Source organism: Trifolium pratense, linkage group LG2, assembly GCF_020283565.1.
Source record: "Trifolium pratense cultivar HEN17-A07 linkage group LG2, ARS_RC_1.1, whole genome shotgun sequence".
NCBI classification, from domain to species: domain Eukaryota; kingdom Viridiplantae; phylum Streptophyta; class Magnoliopsida; order Fabales; family Fabaceae; genus Trifolium; species Trifolium pratense.
Genome location: NC_060060.1, coordinates 59,440,051 through 59,466,172, shown reverse-complemented (window position 1 = coordinate 59,466,172; position 26,122 = coordinate 59,440,051). Strand labels below are relative to the sequence as shown.

At 38.9% G+C, this 26,122-nt stretch overlaps 1 protein-coding gene across 1 annotated transcript in view; it reads right to left on the bottom strand.

Annotated features, from left to right (window-relative positions):
- Positions 1 to 339: 339 nt before the first annotated feature.
- LOC123909207 (outer mitochondrial transmembrane helix translocase-like) overlaps positions 340 to 26,122 on the bottom strand; it is a 43,944-nt gene continuing 18,161 nt past the window's right edge. Inside the window, exons 3-5 of the mRNA XM_045959998.1 lie at positions 1,506 to 1,664; positions 1,082 to 1,377; positions 340 to 749 (exon numbers count right to left, since the gene is read on the bottom strand). Coding sequence (XP_045815954.1) covers positions 552 to 749; positions 1,082 to 1,377; positions 1,506 to 1,664 — 653 coding nt within the window. The 3' untranslated portion in view covers positions 340 to 551. The remainder of the gene's footprint in view (positions 750 to 1,081; positions 1,378 to 1,505; positions 1,665 to 26,122) is intronic.

Genomic DNA, 26,122 nt, shown 5'->3' with positions numbered 1-26,122 from the left:
AAAGGTGTACTACTATAATACAGCAATATGCAGATGAACTTTTGGTTATGTTAGTATTTATAGGACCAAAATTAAGTGTTCTTTTTAGAGTTGATTTCAGATTTTAGTATCTTTTTATCTTTCACAAAAGCTTGAACATAACAAACTAGAACACGGCTGCGCGATTCATTTCAGCCATACCTTTGACCTGATGGAAATTTATCTTAATTCCAACATTTGCATATTAGGATGCATTATAGTTATACAATGTCATAGAATGTCATGAAACAGACAATATTGACTACAATTATATGGCATTTGACAGCATCATATCGTGATACAAATATTAAAAGTACGATGGAGCGACAAAAGTATCTTTGCATTAACCAACTGTGTTCATAAATAAACTTTGGCAAATATAAAATATTATGTTATACAAGGATTGATGCATCAAATTCTGAACAAAAAAGCAAAACCAACATTTGCGCGACCACGATGGATGGATATTATTACATATTTGAGAACTAGTAGTTTACCAAAGGAAGTAACTGCTGTTGCAATCTGGAATTAAGCTAAATGACGGTAGAAGAATTGTCTAAAGAAACTCGATATTTTGTAAACCAAAAACAAAACAAAAACAAACAAAAAAAGAAACTCAAAATTTTAAGGATCCAGGGGTTCATTCTACTGTATTCATTTGCAGCAACAGTTGTCTTCCGTGAAGTTGAAAGGGCCTTCTTCAAATCTAATTGCGACAAAGGTCTAGGTTCCTGAAATGTGAAAAATAAATAAAACAGCTCAGTAATTTTCATCTTATGAAATGTAAAAAACAATAAGACGACTATACAATTAACAAGACTTGATATATGAAATCACATCCGCATCGTAACAAATTTCTTTCATTGACCAGAGACATTTTTCAAGCATGCAAATATAACTTTAGTCTCAAATAAAACAGACATACACAACATTGATTTGAATCTGATATTTAATTCAAATACAGTCTAGCCAAGTCAATCATAAACAGCATATTATCCATTACTAGGAAAATTAAAAAATTTAAGCAGATACAAAAGTAGAAGAAAATGACAAATATACTAACACAGGTTTGTTTCCCTTTCTTCTCATCATCCAGTAGTTCTCTAATAGGAAAATACGCAGCCTTCTTGCAAAGATCAAATAAATCTGAACCAGTGTAACCCTTACATAACCCAGCTATATAACCGAAGTCTATTTTATCTTTAACCCTCTCCCCCTTTAAGATAACCTTCAATATCTCAGCCCTCTCTCTTTGGTCTGGATATCCAATTTCAAAAGCATGAGGAAACCGCCTGAGTATTGCTTCATCAAGTTCTGCAGGACGATTAGTTGCTGCAAGCACCATAACCTGAGCATTCTCTACACAGACAAAAAAAATATATTGTAGTCTGTAGTAACAATAACTAAACCTTACCATCAAAATTGTCACTTGTTTTGAAAATTTAAACAACAAACGAAAATTACACGACAACTAATTTAAATCTTACTGTTGGTGGTGAATCCGTCCCATAGAGCCATGAACTCTGTTTTCATGTTTAACATAGCCTCGTGATCTGATGTACGACGTTTACCCAAAAAACTGTCTACTTCATCAATGAATATGATGGCAGGCTGAAGCTTATCAGCCAAGCTAAATACGGCAGCCACTGCAGAACAGCAAAATATTAGCAATAGACCAAAACAAAGAATAGCGCTTGAATGAAGAACATAAAACAAATTGATCAAAAAGAAATAGATACAAATTTATGTTGTATAATCAATCGGGGTTTGATTAATGAAGCGTAATTAGGTATGCCAGGTTAGCCTCGTTAACTGTTATAATAAAGAATGTGTGTAGCTGAACAGCTTCAACCTTCAAGCCTTCAAACAAGTAACTACATATTTGCTAAACTGTAGTTATTAGAGATCCTATGGAGGGGTGACAATCACTAAGCATATACACTCCTCAAGAAGGATTAGGCAAGGATGAAAAACTTGGCCAGCAAGAGCATATAATCTAAGGAAGCCCTTTTACTCATCTAAAACAGGAAATGTTTGTCATATTTTTCTGGTGATTTTTTTTGATAAAAAATAAGCTGATTTTTTCAATATAAGGCAATTATCCATCAGAGAACAACAGATTGTCATTCGATGAACAGATGGCCTTGTCCACCAAACAAGCTGAGATATTGGTTTAAAAGAATGAGAACGACTGCATTTCACAGTATAAATACATTGATTTAAAACAACATTGACACTCCACAATATAAATTACATGCACAGAAAACAAACATATGGGGAATACATTTGGAATTGGAAGCTAAAAAACAAGTCCAATGATCAGTCACATTGTATACCTGCATATTCTTTCACAAGACATCCTGGTTGTATGAAAAACCCACCATGGTAGGGTCTAGGGGAAGGATGTAGGCAGCCGTTTAATACTACTATTCCTATGAACTATTATTTTCTACATAGACGATTCAAGAAAATTTTAGTTTCATCCTATTAATACCGCTGTTAAGAATATTGGCTAATATTTTCTATTAGTGGTTGTGGCCAAATGTCAAATGTAACATCGTGATGGAAAAATGTCAAGATAGGGTGATCACGCTTAGATGAAGTACGCCGCAATGGCCGAACATTTTTGGGTCACGGGTACTGCAGTCAAAGTTACGCGGTCAGTACAGTAGAACTACTATGCATGGCAGCCAAGGAAACCCAAATTATGCAATGACCCGTCATTCTTCCAACTTCACTTGAGCCAACAGACGCCAGCAGTTAGCAGTCATGTGGCTGTTAGATAATAATATTATTAGGGCTTTAAGTATTGAGCTTTATAGGTTAGTAGTTTAGTAGTCCATTAGGAATTATTATAAATTGTATTGTAATCCTTATTTTGTCATGTTATGCAATTATAATATTATTGAAACCCTAGCCGTCACTTTGTGTTTCTCTCTGAACTTTAACATGGTATCAGAGCATGGTTCGATCCTCCTTGAATGTATCGTTGTTATTCCGCTGCCTGTTCCCAAGAAATTTGGGAATGTTGTGTGATTGAATTTGATTTAATTTGTAGCGTCTGTCTTTTGAAGAATTCATTTTTTGTTCGTTGTATTGGAAAAATTGATTGATGAAAGAGTAGGATTTGATTTTGGGATTTAGCATTTCTGTCGGCGGTCCGTTTAACAGAGGGCTTATTGTTGGTTTTTGTATCAGAATTTGTTCTAACTTTCATGTGGGTATTGTTCCGGTGTTCTCGTTCGGTTATTCGTCTTCAAAGCTATGGGCTTTTCTCATACCTATGTTGCTGAGATTGTGAAGATTTCATTTTCCATCGTCATCATGTTCTATGCTTTAGTTGGCAAGGTTTCTCATGGTGGGGCCTACAATCCTCTCACTGTTTTGTCTTATGCTATGAATTGGTTTTTCTAGTAGCTTATGTGAAGCAGGACATAAGTTGTGGTAAATTTTGTGTTTTATGTGAAGGTGTGATTGTTTTGAATTTGGAAGGTATGGTCGATGCTTCTTGTTTTTTTTCTTTTGTTATGGTTGGTTTAGTTTGGTTTGAATCTTCTTTCTTTTGGTTTGGTTCTGTTTGTTTTATTGGTTTAGTTCCGTTTGATTTGATTTGGTTCCAATTAATTTTGGTTTGGCTTGACTTCGTTCGGTTCAGTTTGACTTGATTTCGTTGGTTTGGTTCCATTCGGAGATTTGTATGAATGTGTTTGTTTGGTGAGTTAAAGTATTGCTCACAATATGTCTGGTGAGCGAAAGCTCGCAATCTGTCTGTCTGGTGAGCGAAAGCTCGCAATCTGAAATTTGAATCCGGTGAGGGAATACTCACATTGAATCCGGTGAGGGAATACTCACATTGAATCCGGTGAGGGAATACTCACAATTTGAAATTTGAATCCGGTGAGGGAATACTCACATTGAATCCGGTGAGGGAATACTCACATTGAATCCGGTGAGGGAATACTCACAATTCGAAGTCTGAAATCTGAAGAAGTTGAATTTGAAGCTATTAGTTAATTTAGTTTATTTTCGGGTTGATTTGTAACAAGCTCAAAGTTTAGTAAGCTTTAGCTTGAGGGGTAGTATTAGAAATAAAATATTTAGTTAGAGTAGTTTGATTTTCGTTTTTTGTTTGACAAACTCTCGATGATTATCTGATAATGCATCGTGAGTTTGAGGGGAAGTGTTAGATAATAATATTATTAGGGCTTTAAGTATTGAGCTTTATAGGTTAGTAGTTTAGTAGTCCATTAGGAATTATTATAAATTGTATTGTAATCCTTATTTTGTCATGTTATGCAATTATAATATTATTGAAACCCTAGCCGTCACTTTGTGTTTCTCTCTGAACTTTAACAGTGGCTACAAGCAACGTACATTAAAATTGTGTTTCAACTCGTAAAATCAATCTGACAATCTTCAACACTGAACAATCTTGATCCCAAACAGAATCGAAACTGGGTGGGATCGTATGAAATTGCTTGGATCGATTTGCTAGCTTGTCAAATTGCTTGGGTATCCTATCTTTCACGATTTCACTGGAGAAATAAGAAACTGAGTTACACGGGTTGGATTTCCTCTACTTGGTTACATAAGACAATTTTGTGGGTTAAAAAGTGAAAGCCCAAACAGGATGTCAAGCTTAAATCTACCGGTTAACTGTTCTGGCCTCCTTTAATTGAGTTTGTCAGCTGTTTTTCTCTCTAGCATATTTGAGTTTCTGCCTGTGCGAGTTGTTTGTGGATCTCTCTCTGCTCTTTGTTCGTGTATCTTTTTCCCCCCGGGCTACGACAGAAAAGTATATCTCACAGTAAAGGTTGGATTTCAATGAAGAACAACAAGTGGAGCCTAGAAGTGGTGGGTTTAAATATGTTGGTTCTGTTTCTCCACTCCAGACCTAGTGAGCCAAACCCAAATTGATTAGTTACAATATTAATGAAAAAGAGCAGACGGGAAGTTCTTCTTTAACCTTTGTTTACGACACAGTGGGCAGAACCCAAGCAAATGGAATTGAAGGAAAATATATGCAGCCATTCTATTATTATTCCTACAGCAACTTAGATCATACATCATAGGTTCAGGACAGAATATGTTCCAACTTTTACATTGCACCCCGGCTAGGTTGATTTTGAAGGGGGTGGTATTCTTTATGTTGGATTTTTGTATGTTGGCTACATTTTGCAAAAACATATTTTAGCCAAGTGTTGAGACATATGTGCTGACCCCAAGTGTTGTGACAAATATTGGTACACTTTGGAACAACACCTGTCTGTGTATCTGTGCGCGCCAGCTAGCGGGTTTTAATTTCTACTCAATCTTTTGAAGATTTGATTGAAGAATTGTTTCAAGGTTTCTTACAGAGGAAGGAGCACGTGTTTAATGTGTTTCAGGAGGCAGCCGAAACCCTAGTTATATTTTCTAAAGGAATTATATTTTTGGAAAATATATTTTTGTGTTTCAAAAATAGAACTATTATTTTCAAAAATATATCACTGCTGCCGCAATTCAAGAAGCCCTAATTTTGTCTTGAAGCCCAAGTCGTTCTACTACTATAAATACGAAGGCAAGCATATGGTTTCAAGCATCTAAAATCGTGTCTTACAAAGCGTGTGTTTTAGGGATTTTAGAGTGTTAATTGTGAGCCTTTCTTGTGTCTCATTGATGCAAGGATGGACAAAGAAGGAGGGTTTGTTACCAGACCACCTCTTTTGGTTGGTGCTTCAAACTATGACTATTGGAAGTCCCGCATGATGGCCTTCCTAAAACAAATTGATAGCAAGACATGGAAGGCAGTTCTGAGAGGGTGGACTCCACCTGTGAAGATGGACAAAGATGGTAAACCAACTCTTGAGTTGAAATCTGCTGAAGAATGGTCCAAAGAAGAGGATGAGCTTGCTCTTGCAAACTCAAAAGCATTATATGCACTATATAATGGTGTTGACAAGCACATATTCAGACTCATCAAAAAGTGTGTCTCTGCTAAGGAAGCTTGGACAATTCTTGAGACTGTTCATGAAGGTACCTCTAAAGTGAAGCTGTCAAAGCTACAACTTCTAACCACTAAGTTTGAGAATCTAAGAATGAATGATGATGAAACTATTCAGGATTTTCACATGACCATACTTGATTATGATAATCAATTTGATGCCTTGGGTGAAAAGATACCTGAAGAAAAGCTGGTAAGGAAAATGCTTAGGTCTTTACCTAAGAAGTTTGACATGAAAGTCACAGTTATAGAAGAAGCAAAGGATATCACAGATATGAAGCTGGATGAACTGGTTGGTTCATTACAAACCTATGAGGTAGCTACAAATGAAAAAACGGATAAGAAAAACAAAAGCATTGCTTTTGTCTCAAATGCTGAGGAAGAAGATCAACAGAGTGACACAGAGTCTGAAAATAGCATCTCTGATGCAATGGTTCTTTTGGGAAAACAATTTAATAAGGTGCTAAACAGAATGGACAAACGCTCAAAGACAGGTGCAGCTGACACTGGTCGCAACACTTACAGGAATTTTAGAAAACCTGTAACAGATGAGAAATCAGCTCCAAATAAAGGTGTTCAATGCCATGAATGTGAGGGGTATGATCACATTAGAAGTGAATGTGGAACCTTCCTGAAGAAACAGAAGAAGGGGTTAACTGTAACTTGGTCAGATGAAGATTCTGAAGGAGAAGCTGATACTGCAAAGGCTATACATGCATTGACAAGTGTATGTACATCTGACACTGAATCATGTGAGGAAGAACTCACCTTTGATGAACTTGCTGAATCATATAAAAAACTGTGTCTGAAGAGTGAAGAAGTCTGCAGAGTCTCTTAAGAGCAAAAAGAAACAATTACTAAGTTGCAAACTGAGAGAACTACCAATCTGTCAAGAATCTCTGAATTTAATGCTAAATGTGAAGAAAGTTTAAAGATCATTGAGGAACAGAAGGCAATTATCATCAACTTAGAAGCAGACAAGGTCAAACAACTGACTGAGATAGCCCATCTGAATGAAGAGGTAACTGAATTAAACTCTCATCTTGAGAATTTAAAGAAGCATGTGATAGTTATGACAGATTCTATAAAAGGAAACGTGGGCAAAAGGATAAGAATACAACAAATCATTCCCTTGTAGGAATGTTTCCTTATTCAGCGAAGGAGGAGAAAATAGATCTGGATCCAATTGATTAAATAGCAGAATGTTCTCTGTCATTGTTTTTATGCATAGTTTTCTGTAGTCACTACTACTAGGAGAGATTTGGCCTCTCGAAGTGCCATTCCCTTATTTCAGTACTATTTCTTTCAAAATTTCCCTTTGTACTATCAGCTAGATCCCGTTTGAACTCTAGTTGACAATATTATAATAATATTTCCTCAATTTCCCTCTGTTATTACTGTTGATTGCTTTTAATTGTTTTTGATACTGAATTGAACCTATCAATTTGGTATCAAGAGCCTTGGTTCACATTTACATAGTGGCTGGTTTGACGACGGGAAGTATCATGGAGAATCGGGTTGACATTCTGGAACAGAGGATGAATAACATGGAGACGACGGTTGAACAGATCCGTCAGGCGGTTTCTGAACTGCAAGCTCGTCCTCAGGTCACGTTGGAGCAGATGAGACAGTTGCTGCAAGAGCAACCACGTCGTCATCGTCGTCATGGACGACCACATGGTGATGAGGAAGGGAGTGACGATAGCGGTGTTTCGGGAGAATCGCGACCACGACACCGACATCAAAACGGTGGAAATGGATCGGGATTTTTTGGAGGAAGGAGACGTTTGGAGATTCCGGTGTTTAAAGGAGAGGATGCGTATGGGTGGCTGGTTCGAATCGAACGATACTTTCGTTTGAATGGGGTACGTACCCAGGATAAAGTTGATGCAGTAATTCTGGCCATGGAAGACAAGGCCCTGAACTGGTTCCAATGGTGGGAGGAGCAGACACTGTTACGAACTTGGGAGGAATTCAAACAAGCAGTGATTCGTCGTTTCCAACCAGGGTTGATTCAAAACCCTTTAGGACCACTGCTAAGTTTAAGACAAAAGGGGACTGTGATGGAGTATAGAGAGAAGTTTGAGATGATGGTAGCACCCTTGCGTAGGGAGGATAGGTTCATGTTGAACTCCATTTTTATTAATGGACTGAAGGAAGAAATTCAAGCAGAACTAAAGCTACATGATAGTCATGATCTAGATGCAGTAATGGATCGTGCACTGTTGATTGAGGAGAGGAATGAGGTGATGCTGAGAAGAGGGTCAGGATGGAAGGACAGAGGAGGGACTTTTAGATTTAAAGACCCTGGAGAAATTAGTGGGGCAAAGAAGGACGTGGAAAGAAGAAGTACAGGCACTAATGAGAAATGAAGGGGTAGGAATCTAAATCCTGCTGAGCTAGAAGAGAGAAGCAAGAAGGGTTTATGTTTTAAATGTGGTGACAAATGGAATAGGGAACACATATGCAAATTCAAGCATATGCAGTTGAGGTTGTGTGAGGGCAGTAGTGAAGAAGAGGAGATTGAGGAGGTAGACGAGGAACATAAGGTGGATGAGAGTGAGATAATTGAATTGAAAACCTTGAAATTATCCCTACAAAGTAAGGAAGGATTCACTTCCAACAAGTCCTTCAAGGTGTGGGTACAGATTGGTGACAGACAAGTGCTGACCCTCATTGATTCTGGAGCAACAAGCAACTTCATAACTACCAAGCTGGTTGAGGAATTAGGGTTGAACGTGGTGAACACTCCCACTTATGTGATTGAAGTCGGGAATGGTGAAAAGGTGAGAAATCAAGGAGTATGCGAAGGCCTAAAATTCAAATTACAAGATGTTGAATTCAGTCAACATTTTTTTATAATGGATTTAGGAGGGTCTGAAATGGTGTTGGGGATGAATTGGTTGGCGAGCTTGGGAAATATTGAAGCTAATTTTGGAAATTTGTGCTTGAAATGGATGAAGGATGGTCAGAAGCACTTAATTCAAGGTGACCCTACTATGTGTAATAGGCAGGCTTCTTGGAAAGCTATGATAAAAGCTATGTCCAACGATGGAGTGGGATTCTATGTGCATACTGTGGCTGGTAACAGTGGTGAAGGTTCAGATGCTAAGAAATTAGCTGAATGGGACAACATCATTGCAGAATTTCACGATGTGTTCAACATGCCATCAGGTTTGCCTCCTATCAGAGATTATGACCATGCTATTCAGTTAAAACCTGATGCTGCCATTCCTAATTTAAGACCCTATAGATATCCTTTCTATCAAAAAAATGAGATTGAAAAGATAGTAAAGGATATGATGCAAGCAGGGATAGTGAGACACAGTACAAGCCCTTTTTCAAGCCCAGTTTTGCTTGTTAAAAAGAAGGATGGAGGGTGGAGATTTTGTACTGATTACATGGCTTTAAATAAGGTGACTATTCCAAACAAATTTCCTATTCCTATTATTGAAGAGTTGCTGGATGAACTGGGGGGGAGCTGTAATTTTCTCAAAATTAGATTTAAAATCAGGCTATCATCAAATCAGAATGAGGGAGGAAGACATAGCTAAAACTGCCTTTCGGACTCATGAAGGTCACTATGAGTATTTGGTCATGCCTTTTGGCTTAACCAATGCTCCTTCAACCTTTCAGGCCTTAATGAATGAAGTATTGAGACCCTATTTGAGGAAATTTTGTCTAGTGTTTTTTGATGACATACTTATTTACAGTAAGAGTAAGGAAGATCATCAGACTCACTTGAGGGAAATTCTGTTGGTTTTAAGAAAACACCAGCTGTTTGCTAACAAAAAGAAATGTTCATTTGCCCAGGATGAAGTTGAATATCTGGGCCATCTCATATCGGGAAGAGGAGTGTCAGCTGATCCAAAGAAAATTGAGGACATGTTGAAATGGCCAGTTCCCAAGGATCTCAAAGGTTTGAGAGGTTTTTTGGGTTTGACTGGATATTATAGAAAGTTTGTTAAGGACTATGGAAAGAAAGCTTGGCCTTTAACTCAATTGTTGAAGAAAGATGGGTTTAATTGGAATGATGAGGCTCAGAAGGCTTTTGAGTGTTTGAAGCAGGCTATGACAACACTCCCAGTGTTAGCTATGCCAGATTTTACTAAGGAATTTGTAGTGGAGACAGATGCTTCTGGTAAAGGTATAGGGGCAGTGCTTATGCAGGCAGGTAGACCTATATCTTTTATGAGTCAGACACTATCTGATAAGGCTCAACAGAAATCAGTTTATGAGAGAGAGTTGATGGCCATTGTAATAGCAATCCAAAAATGGAGACCCTATTTGATGGGAAGGCATTTTCAGGTACACACTGATCAAAAAAGTTTAAAGTTTATTACTGAGCAGAGGACTATGGGGGAGGATCAGCAGAAATGGGTTTCAAAATTACTTGGGTTTGATTTTGAAATTAAATATAAACCTGGGAAAGAAAATAATGCTGCAGATGCCTTGTCTAGGCAAATGCAATATAACGCCATCACCACTATTCAGTGTGAAGCTTGGGAGGGGCTAGAAGCTGAGGTACAAGCTGATGCTAAGTTAAAAGCTATGGTACAAGCTTTGATAAGTGATCCTTTGAGTTACCCAGGGTATCAGTTGAAAGGAGGAAGATTATTTCATGAAGGTAGGGTGGTCATTCCAAAACAATCACCTAGGATTGCTTGGTTATTACATGAATTTCATGATACCTCCATTGGTGGGCATTCAGGGTCTCTCAGGACTTATAAAAAAATTTCAAAGTTGGTGTATTGGGAAGGTATGAGAAAACAGATACATGACTATGTGCAAGCCTGCGAAGTATGTCAAAGGAATAAGTATCAAACCTTAAGCCCAGGTGGACTGTTACAGCCTTTACCAGTACCCACACAAACATGGAGTGATATTTCTATGGATTTCATAGGGGGTTTACCCATGGTTCAAGGAATTGATACAATTATGGTAGTGGTTGATAGGTTGACCAAGTATGCCCATTTTTTACCAGTGAAACACCCTTATACTGCTCGAGATATTGCAGAATTGTTTATCAGAGAAGTGGTAAGGTTGCATGGGTTTCCAAGCTCCATAGTGTCGGATAGGGATAAGGTCTTCTTGAGTCATTTCTGGTCAGAATTATTCAAACAGGCAGGAACACGGCTGAAGTACAGTAGTGCTTATCATCCTCAGACAGATGGCCAAACCGAGGTAGTGAATAGGTGCTTAGAGACTTATTTGAGATGTTTGACAGGGTTGAAACCAAAGCAGTGGCCTAAGTGGTTGGCTTGGGCAGAGTACTGGTACAATACCAACTACCATGCGTCACTAAAAACTACTCCATTTGAAGCCTTGTATGGAAGATCACCACCAATCTTAGTGAAGGGAGATGTAAGTCTGTCAGCAGTGGAAGAAGTGAATAGATTGACAGCTGAAAGGAATGTAATGCTGAAGGAGATGCAAGAGCAGTTATTGAAGGCCCAAGACGTTATGAGAGCTCAAGCAAATAAGCATAGAAGGGAGGTGGAATATACTGAAGGTGATATGGTTTATTTGAAAATTCAACCATATAAATTGAAGAAATTAGCTAAGAGATTTAATCAGAAGCTAAGTCCTAGATACTATGGACCCTATGAAGTGATACAGAAGATAGGACCTGTAGCCTATAAGTTGAAGTTGCCTGAAGACACTAAGGTGCATCCAGTTTTTCATGCATCATTATTGAAGAAAGCTGTAACTCCTAACATTGAGCCTCAACCCTTGCCTGCTTGCATGAACGAAGATTGGCACTTAGAACCTGGTCCAGCAGAGGCTTTAGATACTCGAAGGAATGACCAAGGAGAAGTGGAAGTTTTAATCAAATGGGAAGGATTGCCGGAATTTGAGAACTCTTGGGAGTTAGCTGACAAAATGAGAAAAGAGTTTCCTGGATTCCTCCTTGAGGTCAAGGAGAATTTTGAAGGGGGAGGTATTGATAGTTATGACAGATTCTATAAAAGGAAACGTGGGCAAAAGGATAAGAATACAGCAAATCATTCCCTTGTAGGAATGTTTCCTTATTCAGCGAAGGAGGAGAAAATAGATCTGGATCCAATTGATTAAATAGCAGAATGTTCTCTGTCATTGTTTTTATGCATAGTTTTCTGTAGTCACTACTACCAGGAGAGATTTGGCCTCTCGAAGTGCCATTCCCTTATTTCAGTACTATTTCTTTCAAAATTTCCCTTTGTACTATCAGCTAGATCCCGTTTGAACTCTAGTTGACAATATTATAATAATATTTTCTCAATTTCCCTCTATTATTACTGTTGATTGCTTTTAATTATTTTTGATACTGAATTGAACCTATCAGCATGTTCTTAGGCTATTCAAAGGAAGTGATCTAGATGAAATCTTAGAAACATTGCCTACTCCTAGTAGAATTATGGATTACAACAAAGAAGGGAAATATATGCCTGAGATAAGTAAACAACCTTCTCCAAAAATGCATGACAGGATGTCGCCACACCTGACTCCTAGACAGCAGAGACAAGTGTTACCACATGTGGCACCACATCAGCAAAGATGGCAGAGACCTAGATTTATACCTAGACACAGAAGCAGGTACCACTCATGGAGATGTCATCACTGTGGAAGAAAGGGGCACATAAGGCCCTACTGCTACAAATTGTATGGGTATCTGTTGGCGTTGTATAAGTTGGCCTCATTTTGCTAAAACATGTGATCTTTCCTGATGTGGAACTACATGCTTCCATCATCCAGTATAAGCAAGATGTTCGGTACAATGCTTCAACATTGGATACCACATCCAGTAGGCCGGGCCTGTGTATGTTGAGATCTCGCGTCTAAGTTATAAATATGGAATCCACAATAAATGTTCGTTTGTGATAAGGAGCGTTGTCACACATAATTATTAATGGATCTCGTGATCAAGTGTTGCTTGTTAATCAGATCTTCAAGTTAAGGAAACAAAACATTTTAATTGAAGATTATTCCTTGAAGGAACCATTAATCATGCTGAGCTATTGAAGCCTAATTGAAGACCTAGCCTGAGCTCGTGAAGGTTATTTAAAGAAGGTTGACTCCATTGTTCAATTCACTGAAACCAGATTTGAGTCTGACAAAGCGTGAGTTTAGGTTTTAGTATTGTGTCTATTGTGTTCTAAGTCTTGTGTTGATTTCCCATTAGACTAGGAACTGTGTGTGTGTGCATTGTAATATCTCTGGAGCTTCTAAGCAAGGAGATAGTGTGTGTATACCATTCCAAAGCTTTTAAGCACGGAAGGGGTGTGAGTGTTTTATGAAGTGTGTCTTCACATATTAAATCTAGTATTGTATGATCACAGTGGCTGTGGTCAAGAGGAGGTGAGCGGAGGTTCTCATACCTAGGTGTGTCTTAGGTAGGATATAGCACGGGTGGTGATTAGGTGAGAAGTCATAAACGGGAGGTTTATTGAGGGCTTCAAACTAATACTATCATAGTGGATTCACTCCTGGATTGGTATCCCCCAGAGTAGGCTTATGCTGAACTGGGTTAACAAATTATTGTGTTAATTTACCTTCAGTTTTGTTTAGTTTATTATTCCTTGTGTATGCGCTGTTGGATGTTGGATCATTGATTCACGCATTAAAAGTGTACTATAGTGGTGAAGCGTTGAGTACAACATCTTAATACTAGTGTGCCAGAATTTCAATTGGTATCAGAGCAGGCACCCTGCTCGAAACTCAGGGTGAGCTTCAGGGACGGAAATTTCTGGTGAGATGGACAAGGAAGGAGGAACGGTTTCTAAACCACCACTGCTAACTGGGCCTGAGAACTATGACTACTGGAAAGCTAAGATGATGGTGTTTCTTAAATCCATTGATAGCAGAACATGGAAAGCTGTAGAAAATGGATGGGAACCCCCTATGGTCATTGATAAGGATGGAAAGGTAACAGGTGAAATCAAGCCTAATAAAGACTATTCCAAAGACGAGGATGACCTAGCTCTGGGAAATTCAAAAGCCTTGAATGCCATATTCAATGGGGTGGACATCAACATGTTCAGACTTGTTAAACGATGCACTGTAGCCAAACAGGCGTGGGAAATACTCAGGAAAGCACATGAAGGAACCAACAAGGTAAAGCTGTCCAAACTTCAGATGCTTCGCACAAATTTTGAAAATCTGAGTATGAGGGAAGAAGAGACTATTCATGACTTTCACATGAATATTTTAGAATTTGCAAATCCATTTGATGCCTTGGGAGAACCCATATCAGATGAAAAGCTGGTGAGCAAAATTCTCAGATCTCTACCTAAGAGGTTTGACATGAAAGTAACAGCAATAGAAGAATCTCAGGATCTGGCCAACATTCAAGTGGATGAACTAATAGGCTCACTTCAAACCTATGAGATGAGCATAAACCAAAGAAAAGAGAAGAAAAACAAAAGTTTGGCTTTTACTTCTAATACTACAGAAGATGATGAGATAGATATGGAGAGTGATGAAAGTTTATCTGAAGCCATGGTGTTACTTGGTAGACAGTTCAACCGTATCATGAAGAGGATGGATAAAAGAAATAAATTCAATGGTCCAAACACCAAATCTGACTTCAACAATAAGTTCAATGGTCCAAGCACCAAATCTGACTCCAACAAACCTGTATCTACTCAAAGGAGGACCAGAAGTGATGACAAAAGTACTTCATCTAGAGGAGTTCAGTGTCATGAGTGCGAAGGATTTGGCCATATCAAATCTGAATGTCCTACTTTTCTGAAGAAGAAGAAGAGTCTTGCTGTTACTTGGTCAGATGAGGATGATTCAGAAGAAGATGAAGGTGAATCTGCTAAACTTGTCAATGCATTGACAGGTGTCTATGAATCTGATGCTGAATCATGCGATGAAACATCATATGAAGAACTTCTGGCTACCTATAAGGACTTATTCATAAGGAGCAATGATTTCTGCAAAGCCTTGGAAAAACAAAAGGAGACAAATTGTCAACTTCAGGCCGAGAAGAATGAATGTCTGGATATAATTAAGACTCTCAACAAAGAGATTGAAAAGCTGAATGAAGACTTGGAGCATGCTAGAAAACAAGTTAGAGTTTTTGCATCAGGAGAAGAAAAGTTTCAAGCCATGCTGCTAAAACAAAGTGCTGGTAAGAAACCTATTGGCTTTGATTACGAGATAGTGGATCAAGAAATGGGTTACAACAAAGCTACAATCACTACCCCCATTGATAGAACTTTTCCTGTTAGTGGTGGGTTACTACCTCCTCATCCTCCCACACATCAGGGAACTGACACATGGTTAAAACCCAAGCAGCATGTCCAGACTAACTCGATGCCTCAACACCCGCCTCACCATCGATACAACAGGTCAAGATCTAGAACTAAAAGAAGGAATTGGAGGTGTCATTATTGTGGTAGGAAAGGGCACATTAGACCTTATTGCTACAAACTGTACGGCTATCCACAGAATTCACGGCCACTTGAACCCAAATCTGATAACGTGAATATCAAGAAAGAGTGGAAGAAGAAGGAAGATGGTATAAGCCTGATAGCTCATACATCACTGCGGGCATCATCTAGACAAGATTGGTATTTTGACAGTGGATGCTCTAGACACATGACTGGAGTGGAAGGGTATCTAGCCAACCTAAGGTCCTATGCCACAAGCTTTGTAACATTTGGGGATGGAGCTAAGGGAGAAATAAAAGGAATTGGGAACCTAATTGATAATGGGTTACTAAACTTAGACAATGTTCTGTTAGTAAAAGGACTTACAGCAAATTTGATTAGCATCAGTCAACTATGTGACCAAGGCATGAAGGTGAACTTCACACAATCAGAATGTCTTGTTACAGATGAAGAAGGAAGACTGATAATGAAGGGAGTAAGGTCCAAAGACAATTGTTACTTGTGGGTGTCTGAAGAAGGAAATTATATGTCTACCTGCCTCATAAGCAAAAATGAGGAAGTCAAACTCTGGCATCAAAAGTTGGGTCATTTACACCTGAGAGGAATGAAAAAGGCCATAGCTGAAGAAGCAATCAGAGGATTACCCAAGCTAAAGATAGACGAAGGAACAATATGTGGAGAATGTCAGATAGGCAAACAAACCAAGGTGGCGCACCCAAGGCTTCAACATCAATCTACTACCAGAACACTTGAATTGTTACACATGGATTTGATGGGACCTATGCAGACTGAAAGTCTTGGAGGAAAAAGGTATGCTTTTGTTATGGTGGATGATTTCTCTAGATTTACATGGATAGACTTCCTTAGAGAAAAATCAGATAGTTTTGAAACATTTAGAAACTTATGTGTACAACTTCAAAGAGAAAAGGGGTCTGTCATCATAAGGGTCAGAAGTGATCATGGAAAGGAATTTGAGAATAGCAAATTCTATGATTTCTGTGCAGCAGAAGGTATCCAACATGAATTCTCTGCTCCCATAACACCACAACAAAATGGTGTAGTAGAGAGAAAGAATAGAACCATTCAAGAGTCTGCTAGGGTAATGCTTCATGCCAAGGGTCTTCCATATCAGTTCTGGGCAGAGGCTATGAGTACAGCCTGCTACATACACAACCGTGTAACACTCAAAAAGGGAACATCTGCAACCTTGTATGAATTATGGAAGGGAAGAAAGCCAACTGTGAAACACTTTCACATTTTTGGGAGTAAATGCTACATTCTTGCTGACAGAGAACCAAGACGAAAACTTGATCCTAAAAGTGAAGAAGGTATATTTCTGGGATATGCCTTGAATAGCAGAGCCTACAGGGTCTATAACACAAAAACCAAAGTCATTATGGAAACGATCAATGTTGTTATTGATGATGCACCATCCACTCAACCATCGGATGTGGAAACAGATGTTGAACCATCTCCTGACAACTCTGATGAGATGACACAAAGTGAAAAGTCTGAATTAAAAGGTGATGAATCTGATCAAGACTCTGTACCTGCCCCAGCAAAAGCACCATCTATTAGGACACAGAAGAATCACCCTAAAGATCTAATCATAGGTGATCCAGACCAGGGCATTGCTACCAGAAGAAAGATTGATGCTATCTTAAACACTTGTTTTGTATCAAAATTTGAGCCTAAAAACATAAAAGAGGCTCTTACTGATGAGTTCTGGATTGAAGCAATGCAAGAGGAATTGAATCAATTCAAGAGAAATGAAGTCTGGGACCTTGTTCCAAGACCACATGGAGTAAATGTCATAGGCACTAAATGGGTATACAAGAATAAGTCTGATGAGAAGGGTACAGTAACAAGGAATAAGGCAAGACTGGTAGCTCAAGGCTACACTCAGGTGGAGGGAATTGACTTTGATGAGACCTTTGCTCCCGTGGCAAGACTAGAATCCATAAGGCTGCTTCTTGGTGTAGCTTGCATCCTCAAACTCAAACTCTACCAAATGGATGTCAAGAGCGCCTTTCTAAATGGGTATCTTCATGAAGAAGTGTTTGTTGAACAGCCCAAAGGTTTCATAGATCCAAATCATCCGGATCATGTCTACAAACTGAAAAAGGCTTTGTATGGCTTGAAACAAGCACCAAGGGCTTGGTATGAAAGGTTAACTGAATTCCTGATCAACCAAGGATACAAGAAAGGTGGAAATGACAAGACCTTATTTGTCAAAGAAATGAATGGAAACTTGTTGATAGCACAGATATATGTTGATGACATAGTCTTTGGAGGGATGGCGGAACCGATGGTCCAACACTTTGTGAGACAGATGCAGTCTGAATTTGAGATGAGCTTGGTAGGAGAATTAACCTATTTTCTTGGATTACAGGTGAAACAGATGGAAGACACAATATTTGTGTCTCAAAGCAAGTATGCTAAAAATATCATAAAGAAATTTGGCATGGAAAATGCTGCACACAAAAGAACACCTGCTGCCACACATCTAAAATTAACCAAGGATGAGAAAGGTGTAGATGTAGACCAAAGCCTGTATAGAAGCATGATAGGGAGCCTACTGTACCTCACAGCAAGCAGGCCTGACATCACCTTTGCTGTTGGTGTATGTGCTAGGTACCAAGCTGAGCCAAAGATGAGCCATCTTACACAAGTAAAAAGAATCTTGAAGTATGTCAATGCAACTTCTGATTATGGAATAATGTATTCCCACACCAACAATGCTAGGTTGATGGGATATTGTGATGCAGATTGGGCTGGATGTGCAGATGACAGAAAAAGCACCTCTGGTGGATGTTTTTACCTAGGAGAAAATCTTATCTCATGGTTTAGCAAGAAACAAAACTGTGTTTCTCTATCCACTGCAGAGGCTGAGTACATTGCAGCTGGGAGTAGTTGCTCTCAATTATTGTGGATGAAGCAGATGCTTAAGGAATACAATGTTGAACAGGATGCTTTAACATTGTACTGTGACAATTTAAGCGCCATAAATATTTCAAAAAATCCTATACAGCACAGTAGAACAAAGCATATTGACATTCGTCATCACTTCATCAGGGATTTAGTAGAGGAAAATATTGTGAAGTTGGAGCATGTTGCAACTGAAGAACAGGTAGCTGATATTTTTACCAAAGCTTTAGATGCAAATCAGTTTGAAAGGCTTAGGGGCAAATTAGGAATTTGCCTATATGAGGAATTATAGCAGTTAAGGCATTATGTGCGCGCAACCGTTTTTTTCTCCAAAATTCGTCTGTTGGCGCACGTAAATCAAGGAAAGACAAAAATAACTTTCCATAACTTCTCAATTACACGCTATCAACTCTCATATCATCATTATTCCTTTCCAAAACCTTCAACTTCCTCTGAACTCCTTGCTGCGATCTGCAAACACAAACCATCATCTCAAATCATCAAAAACTTCAAAAACTTCAACAATTTCTTTGTGAAAATGTCTCAATCTTCCGGTTCCGCTCAGATCAAAAACAAACTTGCTGATACTGTGAAAACAAGATCAAAATCTAAGAAGGAAGGATCAACTGTTGTGGTCAATGCGACGCCCATATCAAGTATCCCTGCTCCTAGTTCGAAAAAGAAGAAATCTGCAAAATCCACTAAGAAAGTAAGTGAATCGTCTCCCTCAATTTCTATTAAGTCTGATACTGTTAAGTCTAAGAAGAAGAAACCCCAATCTCCCGTAAAAAGGGGTTTGAGCATGTCTGATCTATACTTGAATAAGGATCCTTCTGAAACTGCGAATGTGGAATCGCATGATGTTGCCTCCGGCAAAAATGCGAATGTTGAATCGTCCAATAAAATCAATGAAGAAAGTGTTAAGTCTGTGTCTGAAAAGGGGAATCAAGAAACCCCTTCTGCAAAGGAAAACCCTAGTTCTGTTGAAACCCTAGGAAAAACCCAAAATATTGTTGAGAATGTTGTTGTGAGCAATAATTCTAGTATTCCTGAGAATATGGCAGTTCCCACGAATGTCATAACTGATGTCACTGAAAAATCCCAAGAAAAGGCTGTTGTAACCGATGCTCCAACCGGTGTTGAGCCATCCTCTATACCAACTGATGCTGAGAAGGATGTTGAAGCATCCAAAGGAGGATCTAGTCCACATGCTAACACTGCCACTGGGTCGTTTGGCAGTGGATCTAATACTGAAGCTTCCACTGAAGAGGAAGTAAACAAAGAAAGTACCCCTGAGGATGTGGCTGATTCTGAGCCAGAGAATGAAGCTGGTGAGGACTCTGAGAAAACCACCAATGAAGAACAGGACATAGTGGATGTTGATGAAGTCCCCTCTGAAGAAGATCTGCAACCTCCACCTACTCAAAAAGGTATTGGGAGAAGACTGAGAAGCAGGACCACTACACCTGCACCTGCTGTTACCACTACCCCTGTTGTTACCAAGAAAACAAAGGACAATACTCTGAAGCCTGTCAAGTATGGTCCTAAGAAAGGATGGAGCAAGCCTATACCTCCTCCTGAAAAGAAAAAGGGTGTGCTGAAGAGGAAGAATGCACCATCAAGTGACTCTGATTTTGAAGCTGACCAGGATGACTCAAGCATCAAGCCTCCTGCTAAGAAGGCTATGTCTGCTAAGAAGGCCATGCCTCAATCTGTTGCTCCTGACATTGAAGACTTTCCTTGTGACAATGTCTCATTTCATCTTCCATCTTATGCTCAACGATGGGGAATCATTTGCAAAAGAAGATTGGCTCTGGAAAGGGAACTAGGCAAAGATATTCTGGAATGTGAAGAAATTGTGAGTTTGATCAATGATGCTGGATTGATCAAAACTGTGTGGGGCTTAGGCTCCTGTTATGAAAAGCTGGTTAGGGAGTTTGTTGTCAACATCCCTATAGGTTGTGACAATCCCTTGGACAAAGAATTTCAGAAGGTATATGTTCGAGGAAAATGTGTGACATTCTCTCCAAGTGTGATCAACAAGGTGCTGGGTAATGCTGATGATCCTCACCCTGACATAGATGTATCTGACAATGTGGTATGCAAAACTATCACAGCTGAAAAGGTGAAAACCTGGCCAAAGAAAGAGAAGGTACCAGCTGTCAAGTTAACCCAAAAGTATGCAATTCTGAATCGTATTGCATCTGTCAACTGGGTCCCTACTACACATGCATCTGACATTGCAACAAATCTGGGTAAGCTCATTTATATGATTGGTACTGGTACTAAGTTTAATGCTGGTCTATATATTTTCAATCAAGTTGTGCAGCATGCTAAGACCTCTGTCACCAAGCAACCCATTGCATTTCCAACTTTGATCTGTGACATCATCTTGTCCCAACATCCGAATATAAGGCATGAGGATGAGTCTGCTAAGAAAAGGGCAACTCCTCTGGCCATTCATCAGAAGCTGTACAGTAAACAGCATGCTCCAGATATTGCTGGACCATCAAATGCTGCTGCTGACACTCCTATGACAAGGAAGGAGATGATTGTTATGCTGGAAGCAAACTGTAAGGAACTAGATGAAAAGAAGTTGCAGTTTGAAAGGATGATACATGCTCTCAGGGTTGAAGAGGCTGCAGCTCAAGCAGCTGATGCAGATGATGATGGTTCTAGTGGTGAAGAAGAAGCTGACTCAGATGCTGAAGGAGAAGAAAGTGATTCCTCCCCAAGTGCTTCTGTTTAATTCTGATGTTTCTGTATTTGGATTTTTTGTTTTGCATGTCTGTGGGCTGAGCCCTGAATTTAGCACCTAGTGTGCATGGTGTGTAATATTTTGTCTGCACTTTATGTTCTGCTACTATCTGCACTGCGTTTGGATATTTTTTTATGCAGTTCCCATTTTGTCTATTTTGTGGCTAAAAAGGGGGAGTAGTTATTGTATGCCATAATAGGTGCTGAGGCCTTGATGTGCCACCAGATGCTGGATCATCTGAATAATGCATGAATTAAGGGGGAGTAAGATGAACTTGGTACTCGACTCTACCTTTGAGGGGGAGCAATATTTAGCACACAATGTGCTACTGCATGTTGAAGCATCATCTGTTCCTGAGAATTTATTTTTCTCAGCTTTGAGGGAATTTATTTTTCCCCAGTGTTTCTTTTATGAGAATCTTATACTCTCTATTGGCAAATTCCTGTGAGGCTCTTGTGCTTATCCTTCCGCTGTTGCATGCCTCTGAAGTTCTAAATTGATACATATTAAATATGCTATTTTTATATGAGGGGTTATTAAAACAAGCATGTTAAATTGTTCTACTTTACTTCATGACTGTGTGCCTACGTTGAGTTGAAGAAAAGGTAGCTTGTGTATCCCTTTAGAGCGGTTGAAATAATCCTAGGATGTTTTAGCCAAAAATTGCCAAAGGGGGAGATTGTTGGCGTTGTATAAGTTGGCCTCATTTTGCTAAAACATGTGATCTTTCCTGATGTGGAACTACATGCTTCCATCATCCAGTATAAGCAAGATGTTCGGTACAATGCTTCAACATTGGATACCACATCCAGTAGGTCGGGCCTGTGTATGTTGAGATCTCGCGTCTAAGTTCTAAATATGGAATCCACAATAAATGTTCGTTTGTGATAAGGAGCGTTGTCACACATAATTATTAATGGATCTCGTGATCAAGTGTTGCTTGTTAATCAGATCTTCAAGTTAAGGAAACAAAACATTTTAATTGAAGATTATTCCTTGAAGGAACCATTAATCATGCTGAGCTATTGAAGCCTAATTGAAGACCTAGCCTGAGCTCGTGAAGGTTATTTAAAGAAGGTTGACTCCATTGTTCAATTCACTGAAACCAGATTTGAGTCTGACAAAGCGTGAGTTTAGGTTTTAGTATTGTGTCTATTGTGTTCTAAGTCTTGTGTTGATTTCCCACTAGACTAGGAACTGTGTGTGTGCATTGTAATATCTCTGGAGCTTCTAAGCAAGGAGATAGTGTGTGTATACCATTCCAAAGCTTTTAAGCACGGAAGGGGTGTGAGTGTTTTATGAAGTGTGTCTTCACATATTAAATCTAGTATTGTACGATCACAGTGGCTGTGGTCAAGAGGAGGTGAGCGGAGGTTCTCATACCTAGGTGTGTCTTAGGTAGGATATAGCACGGGTGGTGATTAGGTGAGAAGTCATAAACGGGAGGTTTATTGAGGGCTTCAAACTAATACTATCATAGTGGATTCACTCCTGGATTGGTATCCCCCAGAGTAGGCTTATGCTGAACTGGGTTAACAAATTATTGTGTTAATTTACCTTCAGTTTTGTTTAGTTTATTATTCCTTGTGTATGCGCTGTTGGATGTTGGATCATTGATTCACGCATTAAAAGTGTACTATAGTGGTGAAGCGTTGAGTACAACATCTTAATACTAGTGTGCCAGAATTTCAGTATCCAAGTGAAATTCCTCAAGAGTCTGATCCATCCATTACTAAAACAAGGATGGAATGGAAGCAAAAGGATGATACAACCAATATCAAGGAGTATACAGCTGAAAGCAGTGGGAAAAGTTTGATTGCCCATACGTCTCTCAGAGCCTCATCAAAAGAAGATTGGTACTTTGATAGTGGTTGTTCCAGACACATGACTGGTGTTGAAAAGTATTTAAAGGAGGTAAAATCCTATGCCACAAGTTTTGTGACATTTGGAGATGGAGCAAAGGGGGAAATTAAAGGTATTGGAAGACTGATTGACCATGGTCTGCCAAAACTTGAAAATGTTCTCCTTGTAAAAGGGCTAACTGCCAATCTAATCAGTATAAGCCAACTATGTGATCAAGGCATGAAAGTCAACTTTACAAAAAATGAATGTATTGTCAGCAATAATGGAGGAGACATCCTTATGAGGGGTGTTAGATCAAAGGACAACTGCTACTTATGGATCCCTCTTGAAGAAGCTAATGTATCTACATGTCTCTTAACTAAAAATGAAGAGGTTAAACTGTGGCATCAAAAATTAGGACACCTTAACCTGAAGAGCATGAAGAGAGTCATATCTGAAGAAGCTATCAGAGGACTACCAAGTTTACAGATACAGGAAGGCAACATCTGTGGTGAATGTCAGATTGGGAAGCAAACCAAAGTGTCGCACCAGAAGTTGCAACACTTGTCCACTTCTAGAGTTCTTGAGTTACTACATATGGATCTGATGGGGCCCATACAAGTTGAGAGTCTTGGAGGTAAGAAATATGTTCTTGTTGTTGTTGATGACTTCTCTAAATATACTTGGGTCAATTTCATTAGGGAAAAATCTGAGACTTTTGAAGAATTCAAAAATCTTTGCTTACAACTTCAAAAAGAGAAAGATTGTGGTATTGTAAGAATCAGAAGTGACCATGGTAAGGAGTTTGAAAACTCTAAATTTGCTGATTTTTGTGCTGCTGAAGGAATAACTCATGAATTTTCTTCACCAATTACACCTCAACAAAATGAGGTGGTTGAAAGAAAGAACAGAACCTTACAAGAATCTGCTAGAGTGATGTTGCATGCCAAAAATGTTCCTTACAAGTTCTGGGCTGAAGCCATGAATACAGCATGTTACATTCACAATTGAGTAATATTAAGAAAAGGTACTGCTACAACACTATGAACTATGGAAGAATAGGAAGCCTACTGTGAAATATTTCCATGTGTTTGGGTCAAAATGTTACATTTTGGCAGATAGAGAACCTAGGAGAAAATTAGATCACAAAAGTGACGAGGGGATATTTTTGGGTTACTCAACCAACAGCAGAGCCTACAGAGTCTTTAACTCCAGAACAAGAACTATGATGGAATCAATCAATGTTGTTGTTGATGATAGTGATACAACAAGTGCAGATCCAGCTGAAGAGACAGATGTCATCACACCTGTCCCTGCACTAGATGATGATCAAACTGAACCTGAACCTGATCAACATTCTGAATCTACTACAGAGGCTCCTAGACCAAACAAAGGACCATCTACTAGAACACAGAAGAATCATCCTCTGGAACTTGTCATTGGAAATCCAAATCAAGGAATTGCAACAAGAAGATCAAAAGAAGCAATCTCTAACTCATGCTTCATATCCAAGATTGAACCAAAAAATGTCAAAGAAGCTTTGACTGATGAATACTGGATCAATGCTATGCAGGAGGAACTAACTCAGTTTAAAAGAAGTGAGGTATGGGATCTAGTACCTAGACCAGATGGTATAAATGTTATTGGTACAAAGTGGGTCTACAAGAACAAAACTGATGAGAATGGTGATAATACTAGAAACAAAGCCAAACTTGTGGCACAAGGATACACCCAGATAGAAGGAGTAGATTTTGATGAGACTTTTGCTCCAGTTGCTCGCTTGGAGTCCATAAGATTGCTCTTAGCTGTGGCATGCATCTTAAAATTCAAGTTATATCAAATGGATGTAAAGAGTGCATTCCTAAATGGCTATCTAAATGAAGAGGTATATGTTGAACAACCAAAAGGGTTTGTAGATCCAAGTTTTCCTAACCATGTCTACAAACTAAAGAAAGATCTCTATGGATTGAAACAAGCCCCTAAAGCATGGTATGAAAGATTGACTGAATTCCTCGTCAGCCATAGATACAAGAAAGGTGGCAATGATAAAACCCTGTTTGTAAGAGAGGAGAAAGGGAAGCTAATGATAGCTCATATATATGTGGATGATATTGTATTTGGTGGAATATCGCGACAAATGGTGGAACATTTTGTGCATCAAATGCAATCTGAATTTGAAATGAGTCTTGTAGGTGAACTAACTTATTTTTTAGGTCTTCAAGTCAAACAAATGGAAGACACCAAATTTATCTCTCAGGAAAAATATGCAAGAAACATTGTGAAGAAGTTTGGAATGGAAGGTGGTAGTCACAAAAGGACACCTGCACCTACACATTTGAAGCTTACCAAAGATGAGAAAGGGATTGATGTGGATCAAAGTCTCTACAGAAGTATGATTGGAAGCTTGCTATATCTTACAGCTAGCAGACCTGATATCATGTTTGCAGTAGGTGTTTGTGCTAGATATCAATTTGAACCCAAGATGAGTCATCTGACTCAAGTAAAGAGAATTTTCAAATATGTCAATGGAACATGTGGATATGGAATTTTATACTCTCATGGTAATGATTCTACCTTAGTTGGCTATTGTGATGCAGATTGGGCAGGAAGTGCTGATGATAGAAAAAGCACCTCTGGTGCATGTTTCTTTTTGGGAAGCAATCTAGTATCTTGGTTTAGTAAGAAGCAGAATAGTGTGTCTCTATCCACAGCTGAGGCAGAATATATAGCAGCTGGTAGTAGCTGCTCTCAATTGTTATGGATGAGACAAATGTTGAAGGAGTATAGTGTTGAACAAGATGTCATGACACTTTACTGTGATAATCTGAGTGCTATAAATATTTCTAAAAATCCTATTCAGCATAGTAGGACCAAGCACATTGATATACGACATCATTTTATAAGAGAACTTGTGGAAGAAAAAATTGTTACACTTGAACACATTGCATCTGAAGAACAGTTGGCAGATATTTTTACAAAGGCTTTAGATGCGAATCAATTTGAAAAATTGAGAGGCAAACTTGGAATTTGCCTTTTTGAAGACAAATAGCAGTTACAGCATGTAATGCGTGTAACTACCTCTCATCCGCCTCTTCACTTAAAGTTACACGCTAATCAAGGGAGTTTTTTTTTCAACTTCCCATAACCTCTATCAACCGCAATCATTTCTTTTCTTCCACTATCTGGTGTGGCACGGTAGCAGTATGTGATGTCTAG